We start from the raw sequence: 21,952 nt of genomic DNA, 5'->3' as shown, positions 1-21,952 counted from the left end.
CTCAGCAAACAGGAGCTGTGTTTGTTTTTTAAATAAGCAGTTTGGCTGAACTCCGAGCTCTCCCTTTCTTCCGGTTTGTTGTGGACAGGAATTCTGGGATACCTCCTTATACCCCGGAGGTCAATAAAAGCGCTGGTGGGTGTCCACACTTGCTGACCAGTGCTGGATCACCAGCGCTGGAATCCCTACACTCGAGGCTCGACCGGGTGTACAGCCAGCGCTGCAACCAGGGAGTTGCAGCACTGGCCGTGCTTTCCAAGTGTGGCCACATCCTAAGTTGCAGCGCTGTAACCCCCTCACCAGCGCTGCAACTCTCTACTGTAGCCATGGCCTTAGATCCTTTATTGGTATCCAAAATACTGAAGCTGCCTAACTGCATTATGAGCTCCCTTGAAGGAACACTGCCCATAGCCAGGATTGATGAGTTCCTATTGTCTAGCCTGAACAAAACAACTTTGGTATAATCCCTTAAGCCATCAGTTTACCCATAAACAAATCTAGTGTTCCCCCTTGAACCATTGTTGTTTCCCTACAAAACACCCTACCCAGGCTCAAGTAAGTGTTCTGATGCCTGAATCCAAAATCTCCATCTGTTCCATTGGGACTTATTTCTCCTGACTGATCATGCTGGGGGCTCTGCCTATCTCCAGCACTCAGCTACCACCACCACCTGGGAACCCTGACTGGTTCAAGCTTCACAGAGTGGTGAGAACTCAACTCTCTCTCTCTCTCTCCCCTCCCCGCTCCAATATAGCTTTCTAACCCTGACTTGTATGATCAGATATAGTTTACAAAAAAGTCAGGTTTAGAAATCTAATTTAAGCTATATTTAATGTTGTAACTCTTTTGTTTGTTTGGCTCACTTTGTATGGCTATTACCTGGCAATAAATAACTTCTATGGTTAAGCTGGTTGCTTCCCTCTCTCTCGTTTTTTGGCTTCCCCATTTGCTCTGCAGCAATGTTCCTCTTATCCAAGCTAAAGATCCCTGTAGCAGCCAAAAATCCTGTGGAGTTTGCTCATCAAGTGGGTTACCACCAGAACAATTGTAACGCGAAAGTGGGGATAGGGACATGCTGAACCTGTGGCATAGGAGGGTGGCATCTTGGAAGTGCTGCTTGACCCAGCCTGCTAAGTCCAGGGACATAAGGGGTCAGTGTGAGAGTGCTGATTGATCCAGTCCGCTCAGACACACTCTGTTTAATGTGTGTTCATTTGATGCTGGGGCTGGAGAAACCCAGCCCTGGGGAACCTAGGTCCTGCCTGATAGCTCCACTGGGAAGGAACTTGCAGAAGGGAGAAGTAGAGCTCCCTAAGAAAACACAAGTGACACAAGCAGTACATTGATAGAATTATAGAAACCCTTCCTACCCCCCAAAGAGTAACCCTAATAAATTAGCATACCCCAAAGCAATGAGCAAATCTGGTAACAATGTCTTCCACAGACACAGTTTGGGTGGTATTTCTATACAAAACACAGACAGAACCCTTCTCCCCTTCCCCCAACTGTTGGAGGATGGGTAAACATGATAGCTTTGTTCAAATGCTGCACAGATCATGAGGCAGGACTACATTGTCACTGATTCAGATACATGTGATATGCCCATATGTGGAAAGTACAAGTCTAGACAAATTTAGGAATACACCACGCCAAACAGATCAGTAATGCATGTAGCTTGGACTGTATGTGTGATAGCTGGATGTACTAGATGCCCCTACATGGTACAAGTGATACAGTACATGAAAAGGAAGTTTCTTCTAAACTCTATTTGGTCCCATAATAGAATGGGATCTCCTGTTACTTATGTAAATATCTTAAGAAAAGTGGCAACTGACATGGTTTGTTTCCCACTCTGTTGCATCATTTGAATTACTGAAGGAAAATCAATTATGTAAATTTACTCTGACAATCTGCAAAAATGGCAAAATTCCCCACAGGAGTTAGTGCGAGAGAGAAGGTGGGAGATTAAAGATTTAAAACAGACACAAGGAGAGGTAAAAAGAAAACAAATGAGTTCATCTCTACACTTTTCTCCCTCAATTTAAGAGCACAAGAGAGTTATACCACACTTGTTTAAAAGATGAGATTATCTGGTGTTTTATATCCATGCCTCCTGTGTTGGTGGATAAAATCAAGTGTCTCAGAGCATTGGGGTTGTTTAAAATTGAAAGATCTCACCTGCTGGAAAACACTTGACTGACATCTTCAAAGGGGAAAAAACAGAACTAGAGGTCTGTTTTAGAAACTTTCTGTTGATACACCCACTTTGTCAAGCGTTGGGAATGGGCCACATCCACCATGATGGAATTGGCCTTGTTAGCTCTGGCCCCCCCCCCCCCCCCCCCCCGTGGTAAGGCAACTCCCATGTTTTCATGTGATGTATATTTATACCTACCTACTATATTTTCCACTCCATGCATCTGATGAAGGGGGTTACAACCCACAAAAGCTTATGCCCAAATAAATGTTAAGTCTCTAAGGTGCCACAAGGACTCTCTGTTGTTTTTGCTGATACAGACTAACAGGCTACCCCTCTGAAACCTGTTTTTAGAAATGCTTTCCTGCTGCTTGTTGTTTGTAGAGGTCTAGTTACCCAATGAGACTTTCCAAAGCGAGAGCTTCCACCATCAGCAAGAGAACTGCGCTGGAGCAGAGAGCTGCGTGCGTGTGTTTGGGGGGGTGTTTAAATCCACCTCGGCCTGTTCGGAAGCGGGCCGGAGGGAGCGCTGCTGACCCTGCTCCCTCGCTCCGGCAGGTCCGGCTCTAGCTCGCCAAAGCTCGGCCTGGGCGCAGTCACCCCCTCACCCGCCTTCGCCTAGCGCCCGGCGGCCCTGTTGTTGCGGCGGGGGCAGCTCCGCGGGGATTCGCCGCAGGCCGCCCCACGCACCTAGCGCTGCCGCTGTCATTAGGGGCTGCCCGGAAGCCGGGCGCGCTCAGCCCTGCAGGGCCCTCCGGCCTCGGCCGGCTTGCGCGGTGACAGTGGGCCCGGACTGGCTAGGGAGGCGGGCTGGTTCCCGGGAAGGGGCTGCAGCCCATTTCAGGCTGACTCAATGCGAAACTTCTGTCTCTACCACTTCCCCAATAGCGACCGCTACCGGGTGCCGTAGCCCGCCACTGCTGCGACTAGGGCGATGACGCTGTAGGTAGCTCCAGCGATCGCCTGAAGATAACTGCGCTTCCTTCGGACTAGCGGCCCGCGCCTCGAACGCCGCGTTTCTGGGAGTTTTAGGAGGGGGCTCCGTACACGTTCCCTGCCGCGGCGCCGGGCCCAGCGGAGAGGCGGGACTCAGGCACCTCTCTGGTCGCCCATGGCTGGCCGTTGAGCGGTGGGGACCTGAGATTCGAACGGACGCAGCGGGCCAATCAGAGGCGGCGCCGCGGCTGAGCGCTGTGTTTGAGACGCGTAGGGAGGCGGGGACGGGGCTGTGGAGGGTCGGGGACGGTATGTCTGGGGGGTGGCGTGAGCAAGTCGGGATGGTGGCGAGGGGGTGAGAGGCCGGGCGAGGCGCGGCCGGAGCAGAGGGAACGCGGGGCGCAGAGGAGCCGGGATGGCGGGACGCGGCCGCGCCGTGGTGCGCCTGGCGGTGCTGCAGCAGCTGCGGGCCGCGTATGGGATCAAGGTGAAGAGTGGGAGCTGCCGAGGGGCGGCGGCGACGCAGCCTGGGGCAGCGGCTGTAGAGGTAAGGGGTGCTCCGCTCGGTGATGTGACCTGCGGAGGGCAGCCGCCTGCTAGCCTGGGGACACCCTGCGCAGCAGCCGGGGCACTGAGATATGGGTTACCAGACTTGTACCTCAGTTAGGGTTACCACCTGGCTGGTATTTCGCCCACCTGACTGATTTTTTTATGGATTTGCTAGTTGCCAGAAAAATAAGTTAATTGGTCACGTTTTCTTTTACGTGGGTCTAAAAATTTGCATTATTATCACACTACACTGGGATATCTAACGTTGAAAGTTTTTGGGTCTAGCTAAAGAAGCTGCAGTGTTCCCACTTCTGCAGTTTAAGCAGTAACAGATCAAAACTGTTGAATATACAACAGCTGTCTGCCCACCAACAAGAAAACACATTGCGCATGTGTTTGAGAGTGGGTTTGGGTCATGCAAGAATGAAGAGACTTTAGAGACATGGGACGTATATTAAATATGGAAGATCAGGGCACTGGTGCCAGTGAGCCTATTACATCTCCTGGGGGAAGGGGAGCTCACATCAGAAACTGCACATTCAGTGACAGCTGGCTAAATGAAACGGACTACAAAGACTAGCTGGCAAAATGTGCTGATAAAAAGCAACTCCCTTATTGTGATGTTATCAAGCTTATCTGTATATGTTATCTCACTAGGTACTATAAGTGGCTGTTGAAGGTGGACTTGCCTTGGGGTTGAGGTTGTGGTAGGCTTGCTTTGTGGGGGGAGGGAGGTGCTGGGTTTCTTGGATTTCAGAAGTGTTGCAGGGGGGCAACAGTTGGGGTTCGTTTGCCCGGTGTGCGTATCCCCAACGACCACACCGGAGTGGAGAAGCAAGTATCTTTATTTGAGTCAAATAACGTGCAAGGAGATATACAATCTCAGATCATGCACACATCACTATCCTCTCCTCCACCTTATATACCCCACTTGTTTACGAAGATGTTCACAGGTGCCACAATTCATCATTTACAATTCATTAAGTACCGGATCCTTTAATTAAACTATATCCTTTACCCACACTACAGAGCCCCCCTTTGCTCGATTACATCTTGTACCATAAACAAAAGAAAATGATAAATGATTACATGTACTCATGCTAGCTTTAAAGGAACATATTGATTAATCTAAGGAGCAATTCGAGGGTGATGGCAGGCCTGAGAATGTAAACTTTTAACCCCATGCCATATTGCCAGTTACCTGGAGCCCTGCACCCCCCAACAATCCCCCCCTTTGAGAATACTTAAAGGCCTTTCGTTGAGTTTTCTCATATTCATTACTTAGAATAAGGTCAAAGGGCAAGCCACCTGATGTTGGCAGTGAGACTGCCCTAAAGGGGTACATTTCTGTTGACTGATGGAGGGCAGAAAGACAACCTTTACAGCAAGGCACTCCTATCTGCAGACCACAGCAGAAGAGCAAACCAATTGCTATTACCACTAGCAAGGAGGTAAAAATGCTTTTAAGTCACCCAAACCAATTACCAAAATCCCAACAACCCCACCAATTATTGTCACTATTTTGCGTTATGTGAGTGACAATGTCACGCAACTTATCCAGTCTATTTTCAATGCTTTGGCTGTGATCAGAAAGGTTAAAGCAATAGAGACCCTTAAATTCCTCACAGCCATGATTATGCCTTAAGAGGAGGTAGTCTATTGCAGCGCGATTTTGGAGTACCCCTTCTCGGCCCCCTGTGAGTTCCGAGGCCAAGTCAGAGATTAAAGTGGAAGTTGGATTAATGGACTTGGCAAGGGCACAGGCCACTTTACCAAGCTGGAGCTCTGCATCTAAGGCCAGGCCTGGGACTCCGACCAATGAAGTAGCAAGGGCTATGGCCTGAGATTTAGACACCAGATTTACCTTAGAATCACATGTTTCGTCCAGAGGCAGGCCACGCCGAGCCCTCTGTGTTTGGGTAGGTCCAGGTGTCTCTAAAACTAGAGCATGGCCAGGGACAACCCCCATGGTTAATCGTCCGAGAGAACAGGGGCCTCCCGAACTGTTAGCTGGGACATAGGTAAATGCGGTTAGTCCGCAGAGCAAAAACCACCCACGGGGAAGATATAAATGTGCATAAAAATAAGAAGTCGGGGTTGGGGAAACAGAACAATTCGTCTCATGGTTAGTTAAATTAGTATCAACCTTCCGTGCCCCTACAATAGTAAAACAAGAAGTAACATTTGAGGACACGGCCATTAGCCTAATCTGAAGACGATGCTGGTTTGTATAGGGCTTAGGACTTGAGATAGAACCAAACCGAGACAGATGCCCAGCTGTCAATTTAATATTGAAACCGGCAAGTTTAGTATATTTGTGAATTTCTTGCAAGGGCATAGCCATTCCCACAAAACAAGTAGTAAATACAGACCCTAAAGTGTAACCACTCCCTACACAGAAGTGGGAAGAATTAGAGGCTGTGACAGCTAAGGGGGCCCATCAGTTATTTTCCAGGGAGCGGAAGGATAAAGGGGCCAGCTGTCCAGAAACAGTAAACACCCATACAAGTATTAAAAACATGGCCAAATTAGAGTTATTTGCATTTAAACAATAACTTGAGTCCCAAATCTTCCGATGCTCCGGTTCCAGTCGGCTGAACAGTCCACTGCTCGGGGTCTGGATTCTGTGGTGAAGTTACAGCTTTTAGTCGGGAGTAGTGAATCCAGCTCCTGTGTCCCTCTACTTTAGCCGCCATGTGGGAAACCAGCAAGACGAGATAGGGTCCTTTCCACTTTTCCAGGAGGGGTTCGTCCTTCCAGGTACGGACGAGGACGAAGTCACCAGGCTGTAGGGAATGGACAGGTGCATCCAAAGGGAATGGCTGAGAGTCCTTAACGTACCTGTAAAAAGAACATAAAACAGCAGACAGAGAACACACATACTGAGACAAATAGCCACACCCAGCCTCCCATTCCCCTAGCAGGATCGGGGTACCATTCATAGGCCATGCCCTTCCAAACATAATCTCGAAGGGGCTTAAACCAGTTCTACCCTTAGGAAGAGCCCGAATGCAAAGTAAAACCAAGGGTAGGGCATCAGGCCACTTTAAAGACGCTTCCTGACATATTTTGGCTAGGTGCCTCTTGAGTGTCTGATTAGTGCGCTCTACCACTCCACTGGCCTGTGGCCTCCAAGGGGTCTGAAGTTTCCAGTTGAGCTGGAGGATATCCGAGACATTCTGGACAATTTTTGAGGTGAAGTGTGTTCCCTGGTCAGACTCCATCCATCGAGGCAGGCCAAATCTAGGAAAAATCTCTTTAACAAGTTTAAGAGCCACAGTCTTAGCAGTGTTCCTCAGTTAATACTGTGATCCTTCTTTTGATGAGCCTGTAGTGCATTACTGCTACCTTTAAGGGGAGTTGTACGGCTTCCAAAAGCCGAAGAATTTGTAACCCGTGCTTGACCAGAGAGACCTGAGCCATCAGTAATCCCCTTTGTTTCCACAGACCTGCGTGGGCATGTAGTACACCAAAAGCATATTTAGAGTCCGTGAAGATATTAACTCTTTTCCCTTTTGACTATTCAAGCGCACGAGTTAAAGCCACTATTTCGGCTACTTGGGCTAAGGTTCCAGGGGGCAGGCTTTTTGCCTTCACAGTTTCATGGAGAGACACAACAGCATAGCCCGCCCTTCTAAGTCCATTTACAACAGTGCTACTGCCATCCGTGTACCACTCATAGTCTGCGTTAGGAAGAGGTTGATCTTTTAAATCCTGACGGCTGGAATACTGGGCATCTATAACTTCCAAGCAGTCATGTTCTTGGCCCTCTGTTTCTGGCAGCAGGGTGGCCGGGTTAAGGGAGGGGCAAGCCTGCAGGATAACTTCGGGGTTCTCTACGAGCTTAGCCTGATACCGGGCTACCCAAGCTTGGGTGAGCCAGAGACCCCCCCTTTGTGTCCGGTAAGGCTTGAGTATAGACTTGCACAGCCCCCGCCCAAAGTCAGTTTTTCTGCTTCCTCTAACACCAGAGCTGTAGCTGCAACTGCCTGTGAGCATGCCGGCCACCCCTTAGCAACCTGATCCAATTGTTTGGAGAAATAAGCCACTGGACGTTTTCAAGAGCCCAATAACTGTGTAAGGAATCCCAGGGCCACCCTTTTTCATTCATGTACATACAATCGAAAGGGCTTAGAAAGATCGGCCAGACCCAGGGCTGGGGCTTCCATCAATTTTCTTTTTATTAAGGTAAAGGCATTATTTGCCTCTGTTGTCCAGTAAAATGGTTTTTAATTGGTCCCTTTAACACGTTCATAAAGTGGCTTAGCTAGCAGTCCAAAATCTGAAATCCATATGCTGCAAAATCCTGCCATTCCCAGGAATGCTCTGAGCTGCTTGCAATTCCGGGGAGTAGAGACTCGACATATAGCTTCAAACCTTCCCCTTGAGAGCTGGCGTTCCCTTTGTCTGATCTGGAAGCCTAGGTAACGTACTTCGGGGAGGGCAATTTGGGCTTTATTTCTTGACACGCGATACCCCCGCAGCCCGAGAAAGTTTAAAAGACTTACGGTTGCCTGGAGACATACTTCTAGTCCCACTGCTGCTATTAATAAATCATCAACGTACTGCAGGAGAAGGACTTTGTTCTCATTTTCCCATCCTTCCAAGTCCCGAGATAAAGCTTGGCCAAAGAGAGTGGGGGAGTTCTCAAATCCTTGTGCCAGCACCGTCCATCACGGCTGCCTTTTATTCCTGTTTGCGTCTTCCCATTCGAAGGAGAAAATTTCCTGGGACTGGGGCATCCTTTAAATCAAAAACTGAGAAATATGAATACTGTCCCCCTCACAGAGGCTAGCAGCGTGTATGGGTTGGGCATGAGGGGGTGTAAAGTCTTAACCCACTCGTTGACTGCTCTTAAGTCCTGCACCAATCGATAACTGCTATTCGGTTTCTGGACTGGTAAGATAGGGGTATTCCAAGCTGAGTGATACTCCTGTAATACCCCACACTGCAGGAATTTATCTATAATTTTCTGTAATTCCTCCCTGGCCTCCTTCTAAGCATCAGGACTTTGCTCATATCTCCGTTCTGCTTCTGCCCGTGCCTTAGCTAAAACCTGGTTTCGCTCAACTTCAGAGAGGAAAGGCATTATTTGCCTCTGTTGTCTTTGTGAGGGGAGGGAAGTGCTGGGTTTTTTGGATTTCAGAAGTGATAAGCCTAACCGTTCTTGGTGCTGTATAAATAGAGCTGTAGTGGCAAAACAGGCTGTGTGTTGTGAAACAGAGGGTGATTGTGTGCTACAAGGTATAAACTGGTCACTCACTGAAGGTGTCAGGAAAAACTTCTTTAATGCTTGCATCTGGAGAGGTACAATAAGTGGGTTTTCCCATTCCCTGAGCTGGTTACTGCAGCAGTCAGTCAGTTAATCCCAGTGGTGTGATTTGGTAAAGTGATGAGTGTGTAACTGCTGATATGCCCTCCTGGAATCTCTGCATTTTTTTTTTTTTTAATTTTAAAAAAATTCCACCATCAAAACTTATCCTTTTAATACAATACAGCACTGTGTGGCTGTTGTGTGATACAGTTCAGACAGCATTACTTCACATGACAGATTTCTTTAATAAGATATCTACTTCCAGGAACCTTATTTCCCCAAAATCTGGGAAAAACAGTAGGTGAATGCAGAGAACATAATTCTGTTTCACTTATTTAAGTTAAGAATCTTGCTTATGCTTTTGATAAGCTCAAGTCATTTGTTTGTAGTAAGACAACATGTTATCTAGACTTTGGTAAACTGGTTGCTGATCCTCCGAATTGTTGTGGTAATTCTGCATCGATGGAAACGGCTTGTTCTGTGTTGACTCCTGTCCCAGTTCATCATGAGAGGATCCAAGCTTGTTCCAGCTCTGGCTTTGGTAGTTATTGGCTCTCTTTTGACAAACAAAGTAATTGGAAGGTGTTGCAAATTCCGGATCTCGTTCATCTGCACATTTCTTTGACCATTGTCCAAAAGTAAATTTTCCCTTTATCCCACTCTCAAACATAGGGCACACCAGGCTTTGTATCTTTTCTCTCCTGAATGATGACCTTCACTTTTCTACTTTCTGCAACTCTTGGAGCCACAGGGGCTTCTAGTTCAGCTGGTAGTGGTCCAATAACTTCTTCCTCTTCTTCATTTTCTAGTTTGTTTGCTTCTTCCTCTAGTCCGTCTTCTCTTAGTCTCTTTATCTTTCTTGCTTTAAGTTTAGAAACCTTGTTTTCAGAACTGCCTTTCGTTTTTCCTTTAAATGTTCACGTTTAGTCCTTTGGTCTGTGGTCTGCTGTCTTAGCATTTCCAAAGTCTCCATTTGCTTATTTCTCTCAATTCCTTTCTCTCAGTATTTAGGTCAACATAAAGATATCATAATGCAGGTAACACTGTAAGATATCAGCTTGTGCAGGGCTATCGAAGTCAGAGCACAATGTTCTGTGATTACTCAAATACCAGTTAACTATATTTAGGGCCTTACCAAATTCACGGCCATGAAAAATGTGTCACAGACAGTGAAATCTGGTCTTTTTGGTGTGCTTTTACTCTATACTATACAGATTTCACAGGGGGAGTCCTGAGTTTCTCAAACTGGGGGTCCTGATCCAAAAGGGATTTGAGGGGGGGGGTCACAAAGTTATTTTAGGATAGTCAAGTATTGCCACCCTTACTTTGGCACTGACTTCAGAGCTGGGTGGCTGGAGAGGGGGCGCCCAGCTCTGAAGGCAGTGCCCCACCAGCAGGAGTGCAGAAAGGGTGGCAGTATCATAACATGCCATCCTTACTTCTGCGCTGCTGCTGGCGGTGGCGCTGCCTTCAGAGCTGGGCTCTTGGCCAGCAACCTCCACTCTCCAGCTGCCCAGCTCTGAAGGCAGCGCAGTAGCAGTAGCAATAGGAGATGTGGAAAGTAGGATTCTAGGTCCCTGCAGAAATGTATCATGTTCATGGGTCTGGAGGGGCAAAAGAACGATGCCAACTCTGTCCACATATCTATTCAAGTGACGCCATCATAGGACCTAATCACATTAGCCACACCATCAGGAGCTCATTCACCTGCACATCTACCAATGTGATACATGCCATCATGTGCCAGCAATGCCCCTCTGCCATTTACATTGGCCAAACTGGACAGTCTCTACGCAAAAGAATAAATGGACACAAATCTGACATCAGGAATCATAACATTCAAAAACCAGTAGAACACTTCAGCCTCTCTGGCCATTCAGTAACAGATTTAAAGGTGGCAGTTTTGCAACAGAAAAGCTTCAAAACCAGACTCCAATGAGAAACTGCTGAACTTGAATTGATATGCAAACTGGATACTATCAATGTAGGCTTAAATAGAGACTGGAATGGCTGAGCCATCACACACATTGAATCTATTTCCCCTGTGTTAAGTATCTTGTCAAACTGTCTTAAATGGGCTATATTGATTATCACTACAAAAGTTTTTTTTCTCCTGCTGACAACAGTTCATCTTAATTAATTAGCCTCTTTGAGTTGGTTGGGCAACTCCCACCTTTTCATGTTCTCTGTATGTATATATATCTCCTCACTATGTTCCATTCTGTGCATCTGATGAAGTGGGCTGTAGCCCACGAAAGCTTATGCTCAAATAAATTTGTTAGTCTTTAAGGTGCCACGAGTACTCCTGTTCTGTTTAGTAAAAGATCATCCTCGTCGACGTGACGATCCCGTTCGAGAACAGGACCCCGGCCTTCCGCGAAGCCCAAGCCTTAAACTCGAAAAATATGCCCCCTTGGCTGACACCCAAAGGGCAAAGGGCTACGAGGTTTACACCGATGCCTTGATCGTCGGGGCGCTGGGTGCCTGGGACCCCTGTAATGAACGTGTATTTAGGGCCTGTTGGGTGTGCCATCGCTATGCACGGCTCATGAGACGTTTGATGGTCTTGGACACTATCCGGTGGTCTAGGGACATTTACACAGAGCACATCACCGGCCACCGCCAATATCAGGAGTGAGCCGGTGTGGCTTCGTGCACCCACGGGGGGGAGACCACCTATAAACCCCCCCTATTGAACCATATCCCCTGAGCCCTGAACCCACCGAACTGGATTCCACCGTGTGAGGGTCATCCTGTCCCCATTACCCGGCCCGCTTACTTATACCCATGACTGCGTGTAACTCACTGTATGAGCGATGTACCCTCATTGCTTCCTTACTGCTTCTTGATCCCACCCACCGTACATCCCGCATTCGGGACATTGCAGACTGTATATATTATGTGCTAACCAATTTCCAAATACCAGCCTCCCCCTATACTCTGTATGTTACCCCCAATGACCTATAACTGACGCTTCAAACTCTTTGTATCACCTTTATTTAAATATTCTCTAATAAACTTTTGTGGTTTCACATGGGACGTGGGGAAGCTGACTCTAGATAAAGTGCTAAAAAATGGGCAAAATAAGCAAACTTGGAAAATAGGGAGTAATTTTCTAATCTTTGTTGTGGTAATTTTGGATGTTATCTGAAATTTATTTACTGTTGTTTACTATTTATTTATAAGTAAGTATCTTTTTAAAGTTGGCGGTGTCCCTTTAACAATTAGTATGACATCAGTTCTTAGCCAGAACTTTTGGATTTCTCTTCAATTCTTGTGTTGTGCTCTATGTATTTGTCTATATTTCTGCAGTATTTGCCTAGTAAAATTTTCATAGCTGCTTGAGCAACATTAATTGAGTTTTGTGTTTTAGGGCAAAGTCTTTGGAATATCGCTTCATTCGTTACCTCAGTCAGTTGTACCAGAGTATGGAAGTATTCCAAGGTAAGTAAAGATTGTGTGTTTTTAAACTGGAACCATACTTACTTTGGAGCTGTCTACATTATTTACCGCTTTAATTTTGAGTGTCCTTTTTTTCTTCAACAAAAAATATTTTTCAAAGTAGAGAGGAATTCCACAATTGTTTTTCTGGGACTGGTCAGGCTTTTCAGGGGAAGGGAATTCTCTCTTGGAAAGAGAGGTTGGAAAACAGACAGGAACCCGTAAGGTTATCACTCACTTGCATTTACTTTGTTTCTTACTGTGATTGGAGAAAACAAACATTTTCTAAAATACTATTTTCTGTGACATTATTTATCACAGGCAAATTGAACTGTGCAATGCTATAAAACATACTGTGACTTTCTTTCCTCAGCTTTCTTGTTGATGCTTGCAAATATTTAGAAGAGCATGTTCACACTGAAGGACTCTTCAGGAAATCTGGATCTTTTGTTCGTTTAAAAACATTAAAGGTATCCTTTTTCTTCTTCTTGCTTTCCAAGAGTGATTGTATTGGGCTTGAGCTACATTTCACCTCCCTGTCTATATGTCTAACTTTTTGCTTCTCTTTAGAAGCAATTGTGTTTTGTTCTGGGAGTAGTTGGATCTTTCTGATCATTAGTCACTGGACCCCCTTCACCTCTCTCCAGAAGACAAACTTTAGTTCTTTGTGTACAGTTATTGAAACAACCAAAGAACTGTTTTTTCAGCTTTCTGCAGTGTGAGAGGAAGGGCATGAGATTAAACAAAAAAAAAATTATTTTTAGATATCATGGGAACTTAAACTTGGTAGCTTTCTCTCACAGCAAGGTGGGTGGGGGAGAAACTATAAATCCACAAATAATAAATAAAAAGTAGCTTTGGCTATGATTTGTCACCAGGTATCATTCTTATGTGAAAAAAATGGAGAATTAAAACTGGGAGGATTTGAGATAAAAACAAAGCATCTTGTCTGCTATGTGGCATGGGGATTTGGGCATGTAACTCCTTGTGTACGGTAAGTAGGGCCCTACCAAATGCACTGTCCATTTTGTCAATTTCACAGTCATGGGAATTTTAAAATCATAAATTTCATGATTTCAGCTATTTAAATCTGAAATTTCATGGTGTTGTAATTGTAGGGCTCCTGACTGAAAAAGGAGTTTTTGTGTGTGGTGGTGGTGGTGGTGGTGGTGGTTTCTAAGGTTATTGTAGGGGGTATTGCTGTACTGCTACCCTGATTTCTGCACTGTTGCTGACAGTGGCGCTGCCTTAAGAGCTGAGTAGCTGGAGAGTGGCGGCTGCTGGCTGGGAGCACAGCTCTGAAGGTAGAGCCATCGCCAGCAGCAGTGCAGAAGTACAGCGTCTACAAACCAACTGTCTCCAGCCACCCAGCTTTGAAGGTGGTACAGAAGTAAAGGTGGCAATGCTGCGACCCTTCTAAAATAACCTTGCCGTTCCCCACCGTTGCAACTCCCTTTTGGGTCAGGACCCCTAATTTGAGAAATGCTGGTTTCCCCCAGGAAGTCTGTGTATTGTGTGTTTTTTACCCTATACAAGTCCAGATTTCATGGTCCGTGATGTGTTTTTCATGGCTGTGAATTTGTTAGGGCCCTAATGGTAAGACTACAAACTGGTAAAGATAAGACATGTAATAAATCACTTTTGAAGGCCTCAATTTATGGTACTTATGAACCATTTCAGAGTCAACTGGATCAAGGTGAAAACTGTCTACCTGCAGCACTGCCATGTGATGTTGCAGGGCTTCTTAAACAGTTCTTTAGAGAGTTACCAGAGCCGATCCTTCCAACTGATCTACAGGAAGCTCTTTTCAAGGCTCAGCACCTGGAAAATGAAGAGAAGAACACTGCCACAGTGCTGATTTCCTGTCTTGTGGCTGACAGAACAATAAATACTTTGCGATACTTTTTCAACTTTCTCAGAAATGTGTCCCTAAGGTAAGTAGAGAAATATAGGTCTGGTACTTGTAACCAACTCTGAGAATTCCTATAATATGTCTAAGAACAGAGGAGGGCTGTAACTTTCTCTGGTCAGTATTATGACTATAAATATTCTTAATGACATTCATTTACTGGTAATAATGTAAGCATTATGTCATTTCCTTAATGCTTCTGTTCTGATCGAGAGAATATAAAGACAAAACTGATACTTGCAAGCTCTAATCTTTTCTTTCTTTTTAATAAGATCCAGTGAGAACAAAATGGATAGCAGTAATCTGGCAGTGATTTTTGCCCCAAACCTCTTACACTCAAGTGATAATGAAAAGCTGTCCGTTAACACAGAAAAAAAGCTTCGTTTGCAGGCTGCTGTTGTGCAAACACTTATTGATCGTGCAGCAGATATTGGTAAGATGACAACTGAATAACTTGTTGAAATGACTATGCATTAATTTATATTAAATACAAATATGTTTATATAATCATAGTTTCCATTTTTTAAAAATTCTATAAACATCTAATTCAGGACGTGTACCAGAATTTATCCTGGAAAAAATACCTGCTATGTTAGGTATTGATGTTCTTGATTCTACTCCTTCACTGAAAGGCTATGAAGAAAGTGAATCTCCTAGTCAGTGTAAAAGAAGGAGAAGACGAAGTGTTGGGGGTGAGTACATAATACTGAAAATTTGACTGACTGCAGTTCAGTGAGTAAATATAAAAATAAACTCAACTGAGGGTTTAGTACCATGTAGAAAACAAAATCCCGCTTCTCCCTAAGTGCCACAGACTGCTGTATCAACTGGCTGTGAAGTTTGCGAAGCTCAGGTTGAAAATGGTGAACTTTTATAAAAGGTTTCACAAAGTTGGAAAACTTCTTAACATTTCTTAATTATTGATGTAAAAACTACTAGGTTGTGCAGTCATGCCATAACATTTCTTTTGCATGTCCTCTTCATTCTGAACAAAAAGGTTGTTTTCTTTCAGGCTATGTGTGGCAGGATAAATGTTTAGCTTTTAGCCTCTGGAGACCTGGTTTCAAATCCTATTTTGAGTCGCAAATGAAAATAGTTTTGAGGTGTCTTCCTAGTCTTTAGTGAGTGAGTGTTCACATAAAACGACCACACAACCTCTGGCACAGTTGGCATTTCTGTTCAAGAGTGGGCCAGGCCTGGAATAACACTGGTATTGTACATTGGAACACACATGCTCTGAGAAAAAGCTTATCCATGTTAAACTGGCTTTAGTGCTCAGGAAGCGAGCAACTAAAAATCGCAAACAAGCTATAAAGTCACAGAATTAAATGCACAGGATCTTTCTCTCCAACTATATATATTATAAAGCTATCAAACTTGACAGAATATTATGGCTATGAAATACTTATTTTCCCATGTGTTGCTCACATGAGGCATTCATGTAGCTTGCAAAATGAATACATGGTACAGGATCCACAAATCCAGACAATCACATTGATTGTCTAGGTTAGTCTATTTGATTGCTTAGAGAAATTGATAATTTAGTTCATGAAAGCCTATCATAGAATATCAGGGCTGAAAAGGACTTCAGGAGGTCATCTAGTCCAACCCCCTGCTGAAAGCAGGACCAATCCCCAGATAGATTTTTGCCCCAGATCTGTAAATGGCCCCCTCGTGGATTGAACTCACAACCCTGGGTTTAGCAGGTCAATGCTCAAACCACTGAGCTAGCACTCCCCCTGAATATTAAAATCAGGAATAGGTATGTTTATGTACTCCTGGCAAATATACTCCTTAAACCAACATCATATTACTTCCTTACTCTAAAAATGCCTACTGAATTCTAAACTGACACATTGCATTTATTGCAGACTGTCTGTATTTTGTTTCCCATTTTAACCAGCACATATGTAAAGAATTTGCTAGCTCTTTCCCAAACTTCGCTGATCACTTTTTTTAAATTAATCTTCTAACCAGCCTATTGGCCTCAATCTATTACATTACTTGGAAGATCTGAAACAAGGATGAGAATTGTACTAGTAGCCTTTTCCATTCAACAAATTAAACTAAATTGATTTAAGCACTCATAAATATTGGACCAATTTAACCTTATTGGTTTCTAATCCAATTTCGTTAAATCAGTCTGCAAACTATTTGAAGATGCACTGATACCTCTGAAATGCTCCCCAATTAAACCTGTTGATAAAGTCATTTGAGAAGGAAGGGTCTGCTAGTCCTTTCCTATGCATAGTGGGTAGAATTTTATTATTTCCAAAGAAAAATCCTTGATAGATGGGTGCTAATTATTAGGGTAAATGGGTGTTGTTAATAATTTATATATTAACACTGTCGATTAATTGCAGTTATCTCATGCAGTTATCTCATGCAGTTAACTCAAAAAAATTAATTGTGATTAATCACATTGTCAAACAATCGAATACCAATTTAAATTTATTAAATATTTTTAGATTTTTTCTACATTTTCAAATATATTGATTTCAATTACAACACAGAACACAAAGTATACACTGCTCACTTTATTTTTTATTACAAATATTTGCATTGTAAAAATGATAAAAGAAACTACTTTTCAATTCACCTCAGATAAGAACTGTAGTGTAATCTCTTTTTCGTAAAATGGAAGTTACAAATGCAGGGTTTTGGGTTTTTTTGATTGTTTCATAACTGCACTCAAAAACAAAACCATGCAAAATTTTAGAGCCTACAAGTCCACTCAATCCTACTTCTTGTTCAGCCAATCCTTAAACAAATTTGTTTACATTTACAGGAGATAATGCCCATATTTTCCCTTTAAAAATGTTTTAAAACAAACAGCACAGAGACTACTCTGATATCTTTGTCATCGATGGTGCCTCTTTCATATAAAATCATATCTCTTTTTAAAAAATAGAGCAAGACAAGTCAATAGTAAAGCTTGATTGCTTGGTATGTCTTGCATTTCAGATATTGTTAGTGGAGCATTGAATAAACTTAAATCTAACAGAACACCCTTTACTACACCTCAGCGAGACAGAAATGGTAGGTATTTAGTGTTTGTTTGTGCTAAACAGAGCCTCATGCAGTATCTCTAGACTTGTGGACTATATTCTAGCAAGGCTGAAACTAAATTTAGTTTTATTCCAAAGAGGTACCAATTTCTATACAAAGTTTCTGGTCAAAATTGAATATAGTTACATTTTCAGTGAGGATACTGCATTTAGTCTTAGAGCTGCCAGCACTGAGCAGTTCTAGGATTATAAATTAATCTGCTTTTATCTAATAAAAACTAAGGCTTGAATACAGTAGGGTAGCATGCAGCCACGTTGAGTATTAGAGAATGAATTTATGCTTAAATTCAAACATATTTATCATCTTGCTTTGCTCTGTCCCTTTATAAACTTGCAAAAGGTAACTGTTTTCTTGCAATGAAGACTGCAGCTAAAACTCTTCCCGCCTATATTAACTTGCTTTTTGGAAATTTATTAAATGTATTATTTTCTTATGGAAAATTTATTAAAGCTATTTGAGTGGCATTCCTGTTTTAAAATGCATGTGTTTTGGTTCAGTTTTGAATAACTGCTTCTGGAGAAACAAAGCTGACTTACAAACAATATAGCATTTAACTTCATATGCTCTCAACTTTTAAGCGCTTATTGCAGGTACAGCTTTATTAATTGTAGTCTTTCCATCAGTGACTCCATTGATTCTTACTCCAAGCACCAAGCGTAAACTTCCAACTGATTCTTCTCAAGGCTTCTCTAGCAAGAAAAGGCGATCCCTGAAGCATAATTTTGCTTTTGAATTGCTCTCAAGTAGTCTTTTTAGCAGCGCCTCAACACCAGCATCAGGTACAGTGACTTAGATTGTATCTTGAAGGCTTTTAGTTTGTGCTGTTAGTGACTTGAAATCTATTGCTCTTAGTGGGTAGTCCATAGAAGAGCAATTGATTCAAATAACAATTTAATTACCTTTATTCCTTGCACTTTTCACCTTGTCTGTGGGAGATCTTATCAGGTCTCATTGCTTCATTTATGATCTGTGCTGATAACTCTGATATCTATGTATCCATAACTGACTTGTCTCTATCCATCCAATTCTGCATTTCTGCTTGTCTCTGTAGCAGCTCCTCTTGAACATCTTATTACAAGCTTGAAAGGTAAATTTCAAAAGCACCCAATGAAAGTCGAAGATTTCAAGACTTAGGCATTCTGAACATCTACCTGAAATGGCCAAAATAGAATTCCTTTTCTTCCCTCACCAGCCTTCTGTATTTCACTATTCACAAAACGACCATCTTTCCCGTTACTCACTCCTGTAATCTCGAGGGATTTTTTTTTTTTACTTTTTTTCTCTCCTTAAATTACATATCTAAGTCATAGTCAAATCTCTCATATCTTGCCTAGAATATTGCTGCATTCTCCTCTCTGTGGTCTCCTAAACATACCATTGTCCTTTACGCTGTACAAAATGCAGCTGCTAAAGTAATCTTTCTTCTGAATCCTTCCACTGTCTCCCTATTCTCTAGTGCTTCAAATTTAACCCTCTTGTCCTCAGCTTCAAAGCTCTTCTTAAATGTGCCCTACTGTACTTTCTTCCCTTGTCAAGCTTGTATTGACCTTATCTCCTCCATTACTGCCTGTGTTCCCAGGCTAGTTGTTCCAGGTTTGTCAGTTTTTCTCTCTCAATCACCTCTGCCTTATTCTGTGTCACTGCATGTTACAATCTGAGTTTATCTGCAAGACCACTATCCTGGCTATGTTTAAGTCTTTAATAAAGACCCACTCTTATTAGGCTGCTTATTGTGAGCTGAGTTGAATTACATATAAACTACCTATTCCTGTTCTTCTAACCTCTTTGTCATTGTGTTGTGATCTTACAGAGCAGGAACAGGGCACTGAGTGTTAGCATAAATAGTGAAGATTCTTTAGTTAGCTGTACTTCACAGAAGATATGGTTAAGTACTAATGTTTTAGAAGATGCTAGCAACACAGCTCAGCTTTTTGTGCAGGTTGATGGATAAAATACCATATCCTTCATTATAATACTTTTTTAAAACTCTCTTCTGGCTAAGTGTTGTAGAACTTTTACTTGACCTAGTGTTGTCAAAAGATCAAGAGTGCCTCTTGTCATTTTTAATCTTAAAACAAAAACTTAAATTAATTTTGATTGTGTTTTATTTAATATTGACAATTTTTGAACAATGATCTTCTAACTAATCTGTATGGAAATAATTTAAGATATGATACCAGCAGCATACATGTTCTCCCACCTCTCGGTGTCAAAACAAAGGTTGTTTTTGCGTATGGTGAATTCCCCCTCTTCTTTTATGTAAGACTACAAGCAAACAGAATTGTTTCTGTGTCAGTTCTCTCAAGAACATTGTACTGGACAAATGATTTTTTTGTGGGTTTTTGTTTTGGGTTTTTTTTTTTTTAACTCTTAGTTGCTAATGGTCAAGGTGAAAATAAGACACTTGCTTTAAAAAAAAAAAAAAAGAAGTGGCATTAGAGGTTTTTATTTTAACATAAGAACACACCACCTAAACAAGAACCTGTTTATCATGTACAGCTGACTTTTTTTTGTTTTTTTTTTTATTCCTGTAGCTCAGTTTGAAGCAAGCCCTTGTATCTCTCTCGAGTCATCTCAGAGTTCACTGTCTCCCTCAGTCAGCAGTGAAAAGCATCTATCTAATACAGGAAATCGAAGAAGTAAAAGAATTGCAAGCAAAAAAATTTACAGGTAACTTGTCTTAATTCACAGAAGCTAAGAGTGCACATTGTTAAAAGTAAATTGAAAAGGAAAACAAAAAAGGATTGCCCTTTTCTCTCTTGAGATTCTTATCCATAACATTATTATTTATTTATTTATTTATTTATTTATTTATTGTTATTTAAAGTTTTTATATTGAAAAGATCATGTCTTTCCACATGTAAAGTGAATTGGTGATCTGCCAGGTCTTAGCAGCCAAGTGTCCATACCAAACTGCCATTACATTTGGGTTTTGTGTTGAAATGAACATGGACTAAAGCATTCATGTATGCATGCTCATATACTTAAAAAAGAATTGAATAATCAGTCAAGTTCCTTTCTCTTGTCATAATTCTAGTTAAACTGGACTAACTATTAGCTTTTCACTTTTTAGTATTTTAAAGACACTGATTCTTTGGGGATAGTGGAAGTGTTTAAAATAATCTAATAAGCTTTAAAAGTATTTTTTTAAAACTGTCCATTGTCAAGGAATTGTTTACTTCTTAATTGCTTATTTCAGTTCTTGGTAGGTCCTGACCCCTTTTTAATATCTGTCCCTCTGTTTCTGTATTTTCAGTACATCATACTTCAGTCACATCCATTTCTAAAGCATACAAATGTTAGTTCCTTTTTCGGGAATAAAGATTAGGGTTGTCAATTGTGATTAAAAAAAATTAATCATGATTAATTGCACTTATAACAATAGAATTCCAATTGAAATTTATTAAATATTTTTGGCTGGTTTTTTACATTTTCAATATTGATTTCAACTACAACACAGAATACAAAGTGCACAGTGCTCACTTTATATTTTTTTTTTACAAATATTTTCACTGTAAAAATTATAAACAAAAGAAATAGTATTTTTCAATTCACCTCATACAAGTACTGAAGTGCAATCTCTTTATCGTGAAAGTGTAACTTACAAATGCAGATTTTTTTTTTGTCTGATAACCACTCAAAAACAAAACTGTGTAAAACTTTAGAGCCTACAAGTCCCCTCAGTCCTACTTCTTATACTGCCAATTGCTAAGACAAGCAAATTTGTTTACATTGACGGGAGATACTGGTACCTGCTTCTTATTTACAGTGTCACCTGAAAGTGAGAATAGGTGTTTGCCTGGCACTTTTGTAGCTGGCATTGCAAAGTATTTACTTGCCAGACGTGCTAAACGTTTGTATGCCCCTTCATGCTTCTGCCACCATTCCAGAGGACGTGCTTCTATGCTGCTGATGCTCATTTCAAAAATAATGCGCCAGTTAAATTTGTGACTGTATTCTCTGGGGGGGAGAATTGTATGTCTCCTGCTCTGTTGTACATGCATTCTGCATATATTTCATGTTATAGCTGTCTCGGATGATGACCCAGCACACGTTCATTTTAAGAACACTTTCACAGCAGATTTCACAAGATGCAAAGAAGGTACCTATGTGAGATTTCTAAAAATAGCTACAGCACTCGACCCAAGGTTTAAAAATCTGAATATCGTCCAAAATCTGAGAGGGACAAGGTGTGGAGCATGCTTTCAGAAGTCTTAAAAGAGCAACACTCTGATGTGGTAATTACAGAACCCAAACCATCAAAAAAGAAAATTTAACTTTCTGCTGGTAGCATCTGACTCAGATGATGCAAAATGAACATGCGTCAGTCTGCACTGCTTTGGATTATCAAGCAGAACCCATCATCAGCATGGAAGCATGTCCTCTGGAATGGTGGTTGAAACATGAAGGGACATATGAATCTTCAGCGCAGGGATAGGCAACCTATGGCATGCATGCCGAAGGTGGCACACAAGCTGATTTTCAGTGGCACTCACACTTCCTGGATCCTGGCCACCGGTCCGGGGGGGCTCAGCAT

At 42.4% G+C, this 21,952-nt stretch overlaps 1 protein-coding gene and 1 long non-coding RNA gene across 4 annotated transcripts in view; one reads left to right on the top strand and one right to left on the bottom strand.

The window, feature by feature from the left end:
- Positions 1–3,548: 3,548 nt before the first annotated feature.
- LOC127051867 (neuroendocrine protein 7B2) overlaps positions 3,549–21,952 on the top strand; it is a 76,857-nt gene continuing 58,453 nt past the window's right edge. The window contains exons 1-9 of one of the 3 annotated variants that reach the window (XM_050954806.1): positions 3,549–3,680; positions 12,370–12,440; positions 12,811–12,907; positions 14,118–14,371; positions 14,619–14,779; positions 14,898–15,038; positions 17,311–17,385; positions 18,039–18,194; positions 19,950–20,085. In XM_050954806.1, the coding sequence (XP_050810763.1) occupies positions 3,549–3,680; positions 12,370–12,440; positions 12,811–12,907; positions 14,118–14,371; positions 14,619–14,779; positions 14,898–15,038; positions 17,311–17,385; positions 18,039–18,194; positions 19,950–20,085 (1,223 nt within the window). Of the gene's footprint in view, positions 3,681–12,369; positions 12,441–12,810; positions 12,908–14,117; positions 14,372–14,618; positions 14,780–14,897; positions 15,039–17,310; positions 17,386–18,038; positions 18,195–19,949; positions 20,086–21,952 lie in introns of those variants that run through there. The other 2 variants (XM_050954802.1, XM_050954803.1) reach the window with 2 other exon arrangements.
- LOC127051926 (uncharacterized) lies at positions 4,606–14,243 on the bottom strand. Its single transcript, XR_007774638.1, has 3 exons — positions 14,149–14,243; positions 8,191–8,425; positions 4,606–6,523 (listed from the first exon to the last, which is right to left on the bottom strand). It is a non-coding gene; the product is annotated as an uncharacterized LOC127051926 (long non-coding RNA).

Source organism: Gopherus flavomarginatus, chromosome 5 (assembly GCF_025201925.1).
Source record: "Gopherus flavomarginatus isolate rGopFla2 chromosome 5, rGopFla2.mat.asm, whole genome shotgun sequence".
NCBI classification, from domain to species: domain Eukaryota; kingdom Metazoa; phylum Chordata; order Testudines; family Testudinidae; genus Gopherus; species Gopherus flavomarginatus.
Note: the sequence above shows the minus strand (reverse complement) of the source record. Positions and strands in the feature narration are given on the sequence as shown.